The sequence below is a fragment of the Oncorhynchus gorbuscha genome, unplaced genomic scaffold (assembly GCF_021184085.1).
Source record: "Oncorhynchus gorbuscha isolate QuinsamMale2020 ecotype Even-year unplaced genomic scaffold, OgorEven_v1.0 Un_scaffold_615, whole genome shotgun sequence".
Taxonomy (NCBI): domain Eukaryota; kingdom Metazoa; phylum Chordata; class Actinopteri; order Salmoniformes; family Salmonidae; genus Oncorhynchus; species Oncorhynchus gorbuscha.
Genome location: NW_025745737.1, coordinates 203706 through 218006, shown reverse-complemented (window position 1 = coordinate 218006; position 14301 = coordinate 203706). Strand labels below are relative to the sequence as shown.

The 14301-nt window shown below is 50.3% G+C and overlaps 1 protein-coding gene across 1 annotated transcript in view; it reads right to left on the bottom strand.

Moving 5' to 3' along the window:
- Positions 1 to 390: 390 nt before the first annotated feature.
- Positions 391 to 14301, bottom strand: part of LOC124019512 (neogenin-like) — an 81997-nt gene continuing 68086 nt past the window's right edge. Inside the window, exons 2-3 of the mRNA XM_046334866.1 lie at positions 536 to 931; positions 391 to 395 (exon numbers count right to left, since the gene is read on the bottom strand). Coding sequence (XP_046190822.1) covers positions 391 to 395; positions 536 to 931 — 401 coding nt within the window. The remainder of the gene's footprint in view (positions 396 to 535; positions 932 to 14301) is intronic.

The window sequence follows — 14301 nt, the reverse complement described above, 5'->3', positions numbered from 1 at the left end:
AGGCTACTCTGGCAGAGTCGAAGATGAAGGCCCTCTGCAGTCGTCCACACCCCCCTCTCCAACATAACAGGGCTGAGGGAGAACATAATTGCATTCCTGCGCTCCTCCGCCTGCAAATTGAATTTCGGGGCAAGACCCAGCTCAAACACCTAATAATCCCTGCTGCTCTGCTCGGCTCTCTCACCTAAATGAAACAAGGTCACATTGTACAGCCCTGCAGCTTGCAGAGCCCACAGCGACGTCACAACCAGACCCCCCCTCATGTTTGAGACAGTGCAGCAACATATATTGAAAATATACTGAAAATAAGCACCAATACCACAGTTGGACAACAGAGTTTCACAACAGAGGCCTTTTCTCAGTGCTGTGTTCTTAGGACCGGTAATGTGGTCAGCCTGGATCAATTAGTGCACACTTTTAATTTACACTGTATGCCTGTCCCTCTTCTCTTTCCTCTTCTTCAATCTCTTCCTCACTCATTACATACATAATTTATTGCTGCCTTTCAACTCCCTCTCTCCCTCCTCGGTCTTACCCAGAGAATGACATAGAACCCAGTATGATATGTTCTGTGTATGGGTCCTACCTGCCACGGTGAGGCGGGCGGTGCGGCTGGCGATGGTTCCCAGGCTGTCGATGGTGGCCACACACTGGTACGTGCCCTCGTCGGGCTTGTTGTGCTTGGAGTGCACCACGCTAGAGATGAGCAGCGAGCCGTCGGGCAGAACACGCCGCCGCCCGTCGTCTGGCGCCAGGCTCAGGAAGGTTCCATCCTTCTTCCACTCCACACGGGCCTGGGGCGCAGTGGGCTCCGAGGCAGGGTCCCCGCTGTGTGCTGAGCAGTTGAGCAGTGCTGGGGCACCTCTCACAGCCAGTGTGTCCCACGGCTCCACCGAGAACCAGAAGGGGCTGAAGGGCCGCGCCGCCGTGCCTGGAGAGGAAGAGGGGTTGAAGTTAGTTCGCTGTAATTAAATAATGGCAGTACGTTCTTGTTGACTTGAACAGCCTTTGCAGGAAGCAAAACGATATGGGCCCTAGAACAGTAACTCATGTATTTTCATTTAGATTCAGGCTGTGACCTCTGTTCACCTGCTATTCCACTTCAATCAATCACTAAGTCACATTTCAAAACCACCAACGACTCACACAAAACACAATTACTGACTCATACATTCTATATTCATAACTAAAGCTTAAAACAGACGGTACAAAACAGATCTGAACACAAACTAATCAATGTCAAATTCAGTACAACATGTCTTCCTGCTAGTTCACGACAACCCACAGCCAAAACCAGCCCACAAGAATTCACTGGCAAGAGGCAAGGCAGAGACTAATCTTATCCCGTTCCCAAGTCCCCTCCCTACACAAGTGCTTTAATGAGAAGGGAAAGGAAGGTGTTGGAAGGCTTTCTTCCAGCCATTTATCCCTGCGTAATGGTAAACCTCACTGACAACAATTGCTCTGCATTTGCCCTCATAAATAATTCAGACATTCACCCTGAGTCACACAGTGGTATTGTTTAGATAAATACCCACAATTATCAGTTCTGCAGGGGTGAGAAACAGAATAATTAAAGGATTCTGAAACCAGTTTTAACGCAACGAACAGCATTAAAATAAGTGGATGCATGTTGAATGTAGTTTAAATTCTGCCGTTATGTTCCAAGGAGGTGACATCTCAGGAGATGAGGAACGGAGGGAGAGTTACCAGGTCTGTGGCATGACCACAGCATCAGTTCTGACATTTATCTTCTGGGGGTCATTTATCTATCTCAGTTGCACCGTCGCGTTCCCATGGAGAAGTTATACATGCTATTCATTAGGCAATATGGCCACTGCACTGCAGCCAGGTAACCCTAAACTAAAACAAATCGTTTCTTCTGTTGACTTGAGTTTATTTTTACAGGGACAGTGCACATTAAATCAACGTTTCAGTAAAAAAGTGACTGTTTTAGCCAGCCGGATCATTTTCAACAGCAAGTCCCTGGGCAGGTTATTAAAAACTATTACAATAACAGCACAGACAAACAATGTCCAGTGAGGGCCTCCCGAGTGGCGCTGGAGTCTGAGGCACTCCAACGTAGTGCTAGCTGTGTCACTACAGATCCTGGTTCGATCCCAGGCTGTGTTGCAGCCGGAAGACCCATGAGGTGGCGCACAATTGGCCCAGCGTCGACCTGGGTTTGGGGAGGGTTTGGCCCAGCGTCGCCTGGGTTAGGGGAGGGTTTGGCCCATCGCGCACTAGCAACTCCTGTGGCAGGTCGGACACAATGCACGCTGACACGGTCGCCAGGTGTACAGTGTTTCCTCCAAAACATTGGTATGGCTGGCTACCGGGTTAAGCAGGCATTGTGTCAAGAAGTAGTGCAACTTGGCGGGTCGTGTTTTGGAGGACGCAAGACTAACTACCAATATCAAGTTGGGGAGAAAAAGGGGTAAATCATTTTTAACAATGAGCAGTGGACACATGCAGAGCAACATAGGACAAGCAACACGTAGCACGCAGACAGACCGAGCAACACGTAGACAGACAGACCGAGCAACACGTAGCACGCAGACAGACCGAGCAACATGCAGACAGACCGAGCAACACGTAGCACGCAGACAGACCGAGCAACACGCAGACAGACCGAGCAACACGCAGACAGACCGAGCAACACGTAGCACGCAGACAGACCGAGCAACACGCAGACAGACCGAGCAACACGCAGACAGACCGAGCAACACGTAGCACGCAGACAGACCGAGCAACACGCAGACAGACCGAGCAACACGTAGACAGACCTTAGCAACACGCAGACAGACCTTAGCAACACGCAGACAGACCTTAGCAACACGCAGACAGACCTTAGCAACACGTAGCACGCAGACAGACCTTAGCAACACATAGCACGCAGACAGACCTTAGCAACACATAGCACGCAGACAGACCTTAGCAACACGTAGCACGCAGACAGACCTTAGCAACACGTAGCACGCAGACAGACCTTAGCAACACGTAGCACGCAGACAGACCTTAGCAACACGTAGCACGCAGACAGACCGAGCAACACGTAGCACGCAGACAGACCTTAGCAACTCGTAGCACGCAGACAGACCGAGCAACAGGTAGCACGCAGACAGACCTTAGCAACTCGTAGCACGCAGACAGACCGAGCAACAGGTAGCACGCAGACAGACCTTAGCAACTCGTAGCACGCAGACAGACCTTAGCAACTCGTAGCACGCAGACAGACCGAGCAACAGGTAGCACGCAGACAGACCGAGCAACAGGTAGCACGCAGACAGACCGAGCAACAGGTAGCACGCAGACAGACCGAGCAACACGTAGCACGCAGACAGACCGAGCAACACGTAGCACGCAGACAGACCAAGCAACACGTAGCTCACAGAGCAACATAGGACAAGCAACACAAAGAGCAATTTCCACACCTCACAAGCTACAGACAACAGATAAGATGAGACTGGCTCAGTCTTTCCCTCTTGCTCTCTCTTTTCCATTTATTCTAAGTGTTAAGACAGAATCTCTTCGCTTAGAAAGACCATTGGGGAGAAACTATGGAAAGCAAAATAGTAAACTTCCTGAAAGGAGCTACACATGTTCCGTCATAACATATATATGGAGACAGTGGTCTTAAAAGCTCCTTAAACTGTAGCAAGAGGTTGATCACACCACATCAATAGATCTAACGGACCTGTGTGTCTATAATGGGCAGGCCTGTGACTGTGGCACAACAGCAGGCTGTGTATTTATATGTAGGCTTGTGAGACAGATGGAGAGAGACCTGTGTGGAGCTACTGCATTGGGACTTGTCCTCTCCAGCAGGCCTCGAGCACCATCACACGCTTAATCATCTCCGTCTTCAGCTGCTGTTGGAACAGTTGGGGAAGCTGGGCTCTGGGGGTCCAAATCACACCGTTTGAGACAAAATGACCGCCTTTAGCAGTTTAGGAGCAGTGGAAGAGAGAGGCTCTGCCGAGGCTTATTCTAAGGGCGATGGTGTCAAATTGGCTGACCATATGCTTTAAAGCACAGACACACAACATCCCTAGTCAGCAGAGCAAAGTGACTGGAGTGGGGCTGGACCACAAGCTGCCTCTTTTCTTTGACACACTCAATCCATCAGAAAATAGCCCACCCAATTTACTTACCTCATCCCCATACTGTTTTTATTTATTTACTTTTCTGCTCTTTTGCACACCAGTATCTCTCCCTGCACATGACCATCTGATCATTTATCACTCCAGTGTTAATCTGCAAAATTGTAATTATCCACCTACCTCCTCATGCGTTTTGCACACAATGTATATAGCCTTTTTTCCCACTGTGTTATTGACTTGTTTACTCCATGTGTAACTCTGTGTTGTCTGTTCACACTGCTATGCTTTATCTTGGCCAGGTCGCAGTTGTAAATGAGAACTTGTTCTCAACTAGCCACCTGGTTAACTAAAGGTGAAATAAATAAAATAAATAAAAATCCAGGGTCATTCATCTCGTGGCCAACGCTCTGCTGATGCAGAGGCTTGAGCAATACAGCAGCCACAAACATCATCACTGCTCTGTGGCCAGCTCGCTACACAACAGCGCCCTGCTCTGTGGCCAGCTCGCTACACAACAGCGCCCTGCTCTGTGGCCAGCTCGCTACACAACAGCGCCCTGCTCTGTGGCCAGCTCGCTACACAACAGCGCCCTGCTCTGTGGCCAGCTCGCTACACAACAGCGCCCTGCTCTGTGGCCAGCTCGCTACACAACAGCGCCCTGCTCTGTGGCCAGCTCGCTACACAACAGCGCCCTGCTCTGTGGCCAGCTCGCTACACAACAGCGCCCTGCTCTGTGGCCAGCTCGCTACACAACAGCGCCCTGCTCTGTGGCCAGCTCGCTACACAACAGCGCCCTGCTCTGTGGCCAGCTCGCTACACAACAGCGCCCTGCTCTGTGGCCAGCTCGCTACACAACAGCGCCCTGCTCTGTGGCCAGCTCGCTACACAACAGCGCCCTGCTCTGTGGCCAGCTCGCTACACAACAGCGCCCTGCTCTGTGGCCAGCTCGCTACACAATATCAAATCAAATGTATTTATATAGCCCTTCTTACATCAGCTGATATCTCAATGTGCTGTACAGAAACCTTGTGTAAAACACCAAACAGCAAGCAATGCAGGTGTAGAAGCCCGGTAACGGCCAAAACCTAGGAAGAAACCAGGCTATGAGGGGTGGCCAGTCCTCTTCTGGCTGTACCAGGTGGAGATTATAACAGAACATGGCCAAGATGTTCAAATGTTCATAAATGACCAGCATGGTCAAATAATAATAATCACAGTACTTGTCGAGGGTGCAACAGGTCAGCACCTCAGGAGTAAATGTCAGTTGGCTTTTCGTTGCCGATCATTGAGAGTATCTCTACCGTTCCTGCTGTCTCTAGAGAGTTGAAAACAGCAGGTCTGGCAGTGGTGGGTGGAGAGCGGTGGATGCGCCCTGCTCTGTGGCTAGCCTGGCAGCGGTGGATGGAGAGCGGTGGATGAGCCCTGCTCTGTGGTTAGCCTGGCAGCGGTGGATGGAGAGCGGTGGATGGAGAGCGGTGGATGAGCCCTGCTCTGTGGCTAGCCTGGCAGCGGTGGATGGAGAGCAGTGGATGGAGAGCGGTGGATGGAGAGCGGTGGATGTGCCCTGCTCTGTGGCTAGCCTGGCAGCGGTGGATGGAGAGCGGTGGATGGAGAGCGGTGGGTGGAGAGCGGTGGATGTGCCCTGCTCTGTGGCTAGCCTGGCAGCGGTGGATGGAGAGCGGTGGATGAGCCCTGCTCTGTGGTTAGCCTGGCAGCGGTGGATGGAGAGCGGTGGATGAGCCCTGCTCTGTGGTTAGCCTGGCAGCGGTGGATGGAGAGCGGTGGATGAGCCCTGCTCTGTGGCTAGCCTCGCAGAGGTGGATGGAGAGCGGTGGATGGAGAGCGGTGGATGGAGAGCGGTGGATGGAGAGCGGTGGATGGAGAGCGGTGGATGGAGAGCGGTGGATGGAGAGCGGTGGATGGAGAGCGGTGGATGGAGAGCGGTGGATGGAGAGCGGTGGATGTGCCCTGCTCTGTGGCTAGCCTGGCAGCGGTGAATGGAGAGCGGTGGATGGAGAGCGGTGGATGTGCCCTGCTCTGTGGCTAGCCTGGCAGCGGTGAATGGAGATAGGTGGATGGAGAGCGGTGGATGGAGAGCGGTGGATGCGCCCTGCTCTGTGGCTAGCCTGGCAGTGGTGGATGGACGTGTAGGCCTATCAGTGGATCACGTGGCTGGCTTGAAGAGAGGTAAGTCCAGGTGATGAAAATAGTCTTCATAGTAGCATCTGCACCAAGATGATATTTGCAGGGCAGCTTATCACAGAGTGTGAAGACACTGAGCGCTTCACTATAAACAAAATACATAAACCAGGTTTGGAAACATCATAGGAATTCCATCAGCCCCCCATTATAAACACCCCCCCAGTATAAACATCATGAATCTTCTTATATCTCCTGTTGGTTTACAACGTGTGTATGTTCAGTGCTATTACCACAGTGCTCAGGGTGAACAACATTTTACAACTGTCTACAGTACACCCTTACTGAGACCCATAGGGATTACAACACAGCACAAAGCCATGAGACGGGAATAGACTTGAGCCGTAAGCATTTTTTCAAACAACTTTTAAAATCCTATTTACAGTGCAGCCAGAATTTCAGTGTTTTTTGGTTATCATTAAAGGTTAATGAGCAAATGTTTGAGAAACAACATTACAAATCCAAACACAGCAGATAAAAGATGAAACCAGGCCAATTCTAATCTCCCAATGAATAGCAGAGTAGACAACAGCAGTTTCACATTTTGAAAGTGCAACAAATACGGAGTGGATGAATGTTTTAGTGATAATATAGACACCTTATTTGTCCAACAAAACCCGGGAGGCCGTGCAGTCTACAGCCAGAGGACAGAGTGGTTAAGAAGCAGCTGGATGTAGGAGAGGGGAGGACGACCCTGTGGGGTTAAGGAGAGAAAGAAGAGACTGGAGGACATGATCATCTCAGCCAGAGGACAGTGGTTCAGAAGCAGCTGGATGTAGGAGAGGGGAGGACGACCCTGTGGGGTTAAGGAGAGAAAGAAGAAGAGACTGGAGGACATGATCATCTCAGCCAGAGGACAGAGTGGTTCAGAAGCAGCTGGATGTAGGAGAGGGGAGGACGACCCTGTGGGGTTAAGGAGAGAAAGAAGAGACTGGAGGACATGATCATCTCAGCCAGAGGACAGAGTGGTTCAGAAGCAGCTGGATGTAGGAGAGGGGAGGACGACCCTGTGGGGTTAAGGAGAGAAAGAAGAAGAGACTGGAGGACATGATCATCTCAGCCAGAGGACAGAGTGGTTCAGAAGCAGCTGGATGTAGGAGAGGGGAGGACGACCCTGTGGGGTTAAGGAGAGAAAGAAGAAGAGACTGGAGGACATGATCATCTCAGCCAGAGGACAGAGTGGTTCAGAAGCAGCTGGATGTAGGAGAGGGGAGGACGACCCTGTGGGGTTAAGGAGAGAAAGAAGAAGAGACTGGAGGACAGGATCATCTCAGCCAGGAAGAGAGCTCTACCAACAACGAGGCAAACAAACTACATTTGAAACTACACAAAAAGGCACCTCTACCATCAAAACTTCTACAAGAGAAAAGTCTGAATCTTTGACAACCGGAGGCAAACTTAACTTTGGCTTTCATAACTGCATCCCAAAGGAATACCTGGGAAAAGAAGAGTTGCACACACTACTGAACTTGTTGTTGCCAAAAAGATGCAACACTTTCCTCATGTTTGAGTTGCAAACAAAGTCAGAGAATGTGTTTCTTCCAGTGAAGAGAGTTGTTATTTTAATCCACAGATATCAAGATATCTGCAGGGCCACAGACTATTCCTCCATTGTTTACTTGAGAACACAGAGAGAAGCTAGTGAACAACAAACGTATACACTCTTCCAATGCCTATGGACTACAACCAATCGTTATGCCAGGGCTTCATTGGGCCCTGAAATCGTTCTGTGCTGAAATAGTTTCATTTCACACAGCTGTGGAGTTACAGGTGTTATGGGCAGAGATGGGAGGTGTCAGAAGGAAACCGTATTACAGGCAGCAAGGTTTAATCTATTCTGCCCTGCGTTGTGGGGCCCACCGTTCGTCTTGAAAACATGGACTGTCTGCAGCCCTGGACAAGCCGGGAGCAGAGGGGAGAAAATGAGGTTGTCTGCTTGATAAGTATGGGCTGTTACCTCGGTCCCGCCGCTTCCCAAATCCACTTTACTCAGCAGTCAGAAAGGGTTTGGGATTGGAAGCGCGGCTTACGGCAGTGTCCTGATAGGAACCCCTTTCTCCCCGAGCCGGGTGAATGGGAGAGGAGTGGATTCACACCGATGGATGTGCTACATCACTAGGCCCGTGTGCCGATGCTGAAAAATGTTTGAATGCTGCTGTTTGAGAAATGCTTTCAGGGACATTACAAGGCTGGGAAGGTGTGTGTGTGTGTGTGTGTGTGTGTGTGTGTGTGTGTGTGTGTGTGTGTGTGTGTGTGTGTGTGTGTGTGTGTGTGTGTGTGTGTGTGTGTGTGTGTGTGTGTGTGTGTGTGTGTGTGTGTGTGTGTGGTGTTCACAGGATAATATTTGCTTATAAGTGCACTTCTCACTCAGAGTAGTGTTTAGGTTGGGCTTTTACAAGGTAACTGAAGGACCTTGATGGCACAGTCACGTCAGTTAAAAAGTGACACACTAATCAGCTCAAGGATGAGGAATCTACGTCGAGGCTATTTAACATGGAGGAGATGTGCTCATATCAACGGTGGGCTTATTCGCATCAAACAGCATCAATGCCTGGTTTAATCATGAAAAATGGAATATAATATAATATAATAATAATAATATATGCCATTTAGCAGACGCTTTTATCCAAAGCGACTTACAGTCATGTGTGCATACATTCTACGTATGGGTGGTCCCGGGGATCGAACCCACTACCCTGGCGTTACAAGAGCCATGCTCTACCAACTGAGCTACAGAAGAACCACATATAGGCCTCTGATAAATTCTTGACAGAACAGATAACGTTTCATACTTAGCAGCTACCAAGGTGAACCTCTCAAAGTCATGTTGAAATCCAGAGAGAAAACCAGAGGGTCTCTAACCCACCACACAAAGACCCCCTGACCCCCCCAGCAGGAAGCCTCCTTCCCCCACCCCTCCAACTGCTGGAGATATATTGAACAGACCACTAACAGCAACATCCTTGAGCCTGAACAGACCGTTCCCTTTCATACTTCAACTACTTACCTGCTCATTGTTACAACACTGTAAATAGCCAATAATATAACATTTGAAATGTCTACACTCAAAAGTTTTAAAAGAATATAATGTTAATTAATGTTTCCCTTTTACAATTCCCTTTTGTTCATGGTCTATTCCATTTTCTTGGGAAATGTAAACATATATTTACGAATAAAGCCCTTTGAATTGAATTTCCTGAGAGACAGAGGGCGAGAGACAGAGGGCGAGAGACAGAGGGCGAGAGACAGAGGGCGAGAGACAGAGGGCGAGAGACAGAGGGCGAGAGACAGAGGGCGAGAGACAGAGGGCGAGAGACAGAGGGCGAGAGACAGAGGGCGAGAGACAGAGGGCGAGAGACAGAGGGCGAGAGACAGAGGGCGAGAGACAGAGGGCGAGAGACAGAGGGCGAGGACAGAGGGCGAGAGACAGAGGGCGAGAGACAGAGGGCGAGAGACAGAGGGCGAGAGACAGAGGCGAGAGACAGAGGGCGAGAGACAGAGGCGAGAGACAGAGGGCGAGAGACAGAGGGCGAGAGACAGAGGGCGAGAGACAGAGGGCGAGAGACAGAGGGCGAGAGACAGAGGGCGAGAGACAGAGGGCGAGAGACAGAGGGCGAGAGACAGAGGGCGAGAGACAGAGGGCGAGAGACAGAGGGCGAGAGACAGAGGGCGAGAGAGGAGAGAAAGAGTTCTCATCTTCCCTAAAGAACCTCCCCGTCTCAGTTTTGGAAGGATTTCCCATCGGAGCAATTTTGTAATAAAAAATTAATTAATAACACAGTATTTGTACAAATAAAGTAGAAGTCTAGTTCAATGGCCTGGTATACTGTACAGATCGTTGGTACGAGGTTTGAAAATTGTCACACTGCCCTTTGTTAGCATCTAATATCCACCCCATGGTATTGCTTTATTGAGTCAGCACAATGACCTTCAGCTAAATTAACACGCTCCAAGAAAATATCCTTACTAACAGTAAGGACTGGTGAATATAGGAGTATAGATGTGAAATATGCCTGATAATAAGAAGGAGAGAAGTCTGCTGCTACAGATAAACAGAAGTCAGTTTCTTCTTTCTCGTTTCTTTCGACATCTCTACACCTTCCTCCCTCTTCTCTCTTTGTCCCTCCGCCCACTGTGTCAGTCTCTTTAGTCAGGCTGGAAATGCCTCTCTCGCTCCCTCTCTCTCTCCCTCTCCCCCTTTCATGTCTGGCCACCTCCCTCTTCACAGACTCCCCTTCATCTCTCCATCCCACTCTTTTTCAAGCCCATCTGTCACCAGGAAACACATTGGGAAATAACAGTGATCTGGAGACCAAACCTATGGGGGGGGGGGGGGGGGGGGGGGGGGGGGTTGTCTTTCCAGCAGGAGGGTAGTGGTACAGCTGATAGCTCCTCAGACTGAATTGGCTGTCCATTGAAATCAAAATGTCTGTTTCAAAAATTAAAAAATGTTCTCTATGAGCGAACAAACGCTTAGAAGTGTGACTATATAGGGTAGTTGGTAGTTGAGTAGCTGTCATATAAATAGACAACAGACCTGTTCTCTATAAAGCCTGTGGTGCAGATGACTAACAGACGATTAACAACAGCCTGACGTTCACCTGGATTCACTGACTGACTAGAAAGAAGTTCTGTCAATAAAAGATGACTGAAAAAAACACGTTTTATTACAAGGGTAGAGCTGTAGCTGTGATGGAGAAAATGAGAGAAGTCTCATGAAAAAAATATTTAAAACCTGCCATATTAGATTACCCCCCAACTCACTGGACACAAAACAGCCACACACCTCAAGTGTGTGAAGAATTCCCCTCTCCCCAACAGTGTGATTACTACCTCAGGGTTTAGAGCTTGAGGTAGTCACCTCATACAAGTACTTGGGAGTATGACAGTACACTGTCCTTCTCTCAGCACATATCCAAGCTGCAGGCTAAAGTTAAATCTATACTTGGTTTCCTCTTATCGAAATCGCTCCTCTTTCACCCCAGCGGCCAAACTAATCCTGATTCAGATGACCACCTACCCATGCTAGATTACGGAGACGTAATTTATAGATCGGTAGGTAAGGGTGCTCTGGAGCGGCTAGATGTTCTTTACCATTCGGCCATCAGATTTGCCACCAATGCTCCTTATAGGACACATCACTGCACTCTATACTCCTCTGTAAACTGGTCATCTCTGTGTACCGGTTGCAAAACCCACTGATTGATGCTTATTTATAAAACCCTCACTCCCCCCTATCTGAGATATCTACTACAGCCCTCATCCTCTACATATAACACCCGTTCTACCAGCCACATTCTGTTAAAGGTCCCTAAAGCACACACATTCCTGGGTCGCTCCTCTTCAGTTCACTGCAGCTAGCGACTGGAACGAGCTGAAAAAAAAACCTCAAACGGGATCTGTTAATTCAAAGACTCAATCATGGACACTCTTACTGACGGTTGTGGCTGCATCACCTGATGTATTGTTGTCTCTACCTTCTTGCCCTTTGTGCTGTTGTCTGTGCCCAATCATGTTTCTACCATGTTTTGTCCTGCTACCATGTTGTGCTGCTGGCCTGCTGCCATGTTGTGTTGCTATCATGCTGTGTTGTCGTCTTAGGTCTCTTTATCGTAGTGTTGCCTCTTGTCGTGATGTGTGTTTTGTCCTATATTTATGTATTTTTAATCTCAGCCCCTGTCCCCGCAGGAGACCTTTTGGTAGGCTGTCATCTAAATAAGAGTTTGTTCTTAACTGACTTGCCTAGTTAAATAGATATATATTTGTATGTAAGTCTTCCACACAAAGATACTCCCACTGTGTAAGTTATTTGCCATCAGCAAAATGATAAAATTCCCTAAATACAAGAAAAGGGACAGAAATGGAATTGATCTCCACTGTTGCCGTACGGGAGGCTCTTTCCTGTCCTCCAGCGTTTCTCAAGGAGCTATAATGTGCCCACTTTACTTTCCTTCCCTGTGAACCCTCTGACAGGAACAATGCCAGGCCTGCCTGGGTTTGGTACTGGGGATGTGACCCGTTGACCGTTGGATCCAGCTGGATGTTCTGATAGCTGTTGAGGGGTGGGGGAGACCAAGCAATAAAAAGGCTGGACAGAATGGTTGGTATGCCCGGCCACACCAGCTTTACTGCCTTGGTTGGCACCGGCTCAGCTGGCAGATTGAAAGGAAGGATCCAATTCTCGCGGCGCTCTGTCATCCTCCTTACAGGCAAAAAGAGGCGAACCACCGGACTCTGGCGGTTAGAAAACACAGCTGGTTCGCTTTCTGGCCTTGGGTCACAGTGACTACATCAGCTGTGCAGGGAAAAAACTTTTACAGGAAGATTTTAATCCAACCAGAGAGAACACTAAGAGACAAAAATTGGGACATGGCTCAGTAAACTAGTGTCTTTAACAGTGCTACAATTGGGTCCACTATACGGTATTTAATCAACATATTATACTGTTTCAAGACTAGTTTGATGATGAATAAACAAATCTTTTCATTTGCAGTTTTTAGCCTGTGGTGTTGTAAATCCCAGTATACAAGTCCAATTTATCTGGGGAGCAGCAGGGATGACAACAAGCATGTGGCCACGCCGCGGGCCTCTGCCGGGCTAGGGCGGGCCTCTGCCGGGCTAGGGCGGGCCTCTGCCGGGCTAGGGCGGGCCTCTGCCGGGCTAGGGCGGGCCTCTGCCGGGCTAGGGCGGGCCTCTGCCGGGCTAGGGCGGGCCTCTGCCGGGCGGGCCTCTGGGGCGGGCCTCCTAGGGCGGGCCTCGGCCGGGCCTCCTAGGGCGGGCCTCGGCCGGGCTAGGGCGGGCCTCGGCCGGGCCTCCTAGGCGGGCCTCGGCCGGGCCTCCTAGGGCGGGCCTCCTAGGGCGGGCCTCCTAGGGCGGGCCTCCTAGGGCGGGCCTCCTAGGGCGGGCCTCCTAGGGCGGGCCTCCTAGGGCGGGCCTCCTAGGGCGGGCCTCCTAGGGCGGGCCTCCTAGGGCGGGCCTCGGCGGGCCTCCTAGGCGGGCCTCCTAGGGCGGGCCTCCTAGGGCTAGGGCGGGCCTCCTAGGGCTAGGGCTGGCCTCCTAGGGCTAGGGCTAGGGCGGGCCTCGGCCGGGCTAGGGCTAGGGCAGGCCTCGGCCGGGCTAGGGCTAGCGCCGCGGGCCTCGGCCGGGCTAGGGCGCGCCGGGCGGGCCTCGGCCGGGCTAGGGCGCGCCCTCGGCCGGGCTAGGGCGGGCGCCGGGCTAGCGGGCCTCGGCCGGGCTAGTGTCTGGGCGGGTGTGGGGAGAGTGAAAATAAGTGTGGTATGGTGGAGAAAGCGAAAGGAGAGAGAGAGACTGCTGTTGGCAGGATTAGGTAAATCTGCCTCTCCCAGATAGCAAATCCCTGTGGTATCCTGTTCATTTCAAAAAGGCTCGTCCCACTGACTGAAACACTTCTCACCTCCACTGGACAAGCTAATTAACCACCCTGAATAAGCCTCATTCTTCCTCTGGTTCCTCAGCCATCACAGTGGGCTCACTACGAAATGCTGAAGGACAGGTTAGTGACAACCATGAGCCTCAAACAGAGCAGGGGTACTTTTGATTGAACAAGGCCCGGTATGTAAGAGTCTGACAACCCTTCCAACAGAAAGACTATAAAAACAACTACTTTAATGTTACTGCTACAGCCCTGACCTCTGACTCAAGAGTACTATGGACGCAATTATCTGCTAGTTTTTAGTTGTTTTTTTATGTAAAAGGAGGACTGTGGGACAAGCTGTCAGACACGACAGAACAGGGCACTTTTAACCAGCCCCAGACAACACCATCAGGCAAAGGTATCATTACATCTTCAACAAATGCAAGACGGACACGGTGGAATTCATTGTTTCCCTGCCTTTTGTGACAGTGAAGTGCCATCCAAAGAAATCCATTGTGAGACAGAGACCAAGAGACAAACGAAAGCCCAGACGGTGCACAATTAAATTTGCCCCAAGGTGGCCCCGCGTGAAAGAACCAACTGGATGAATAAATAAAGGGTATC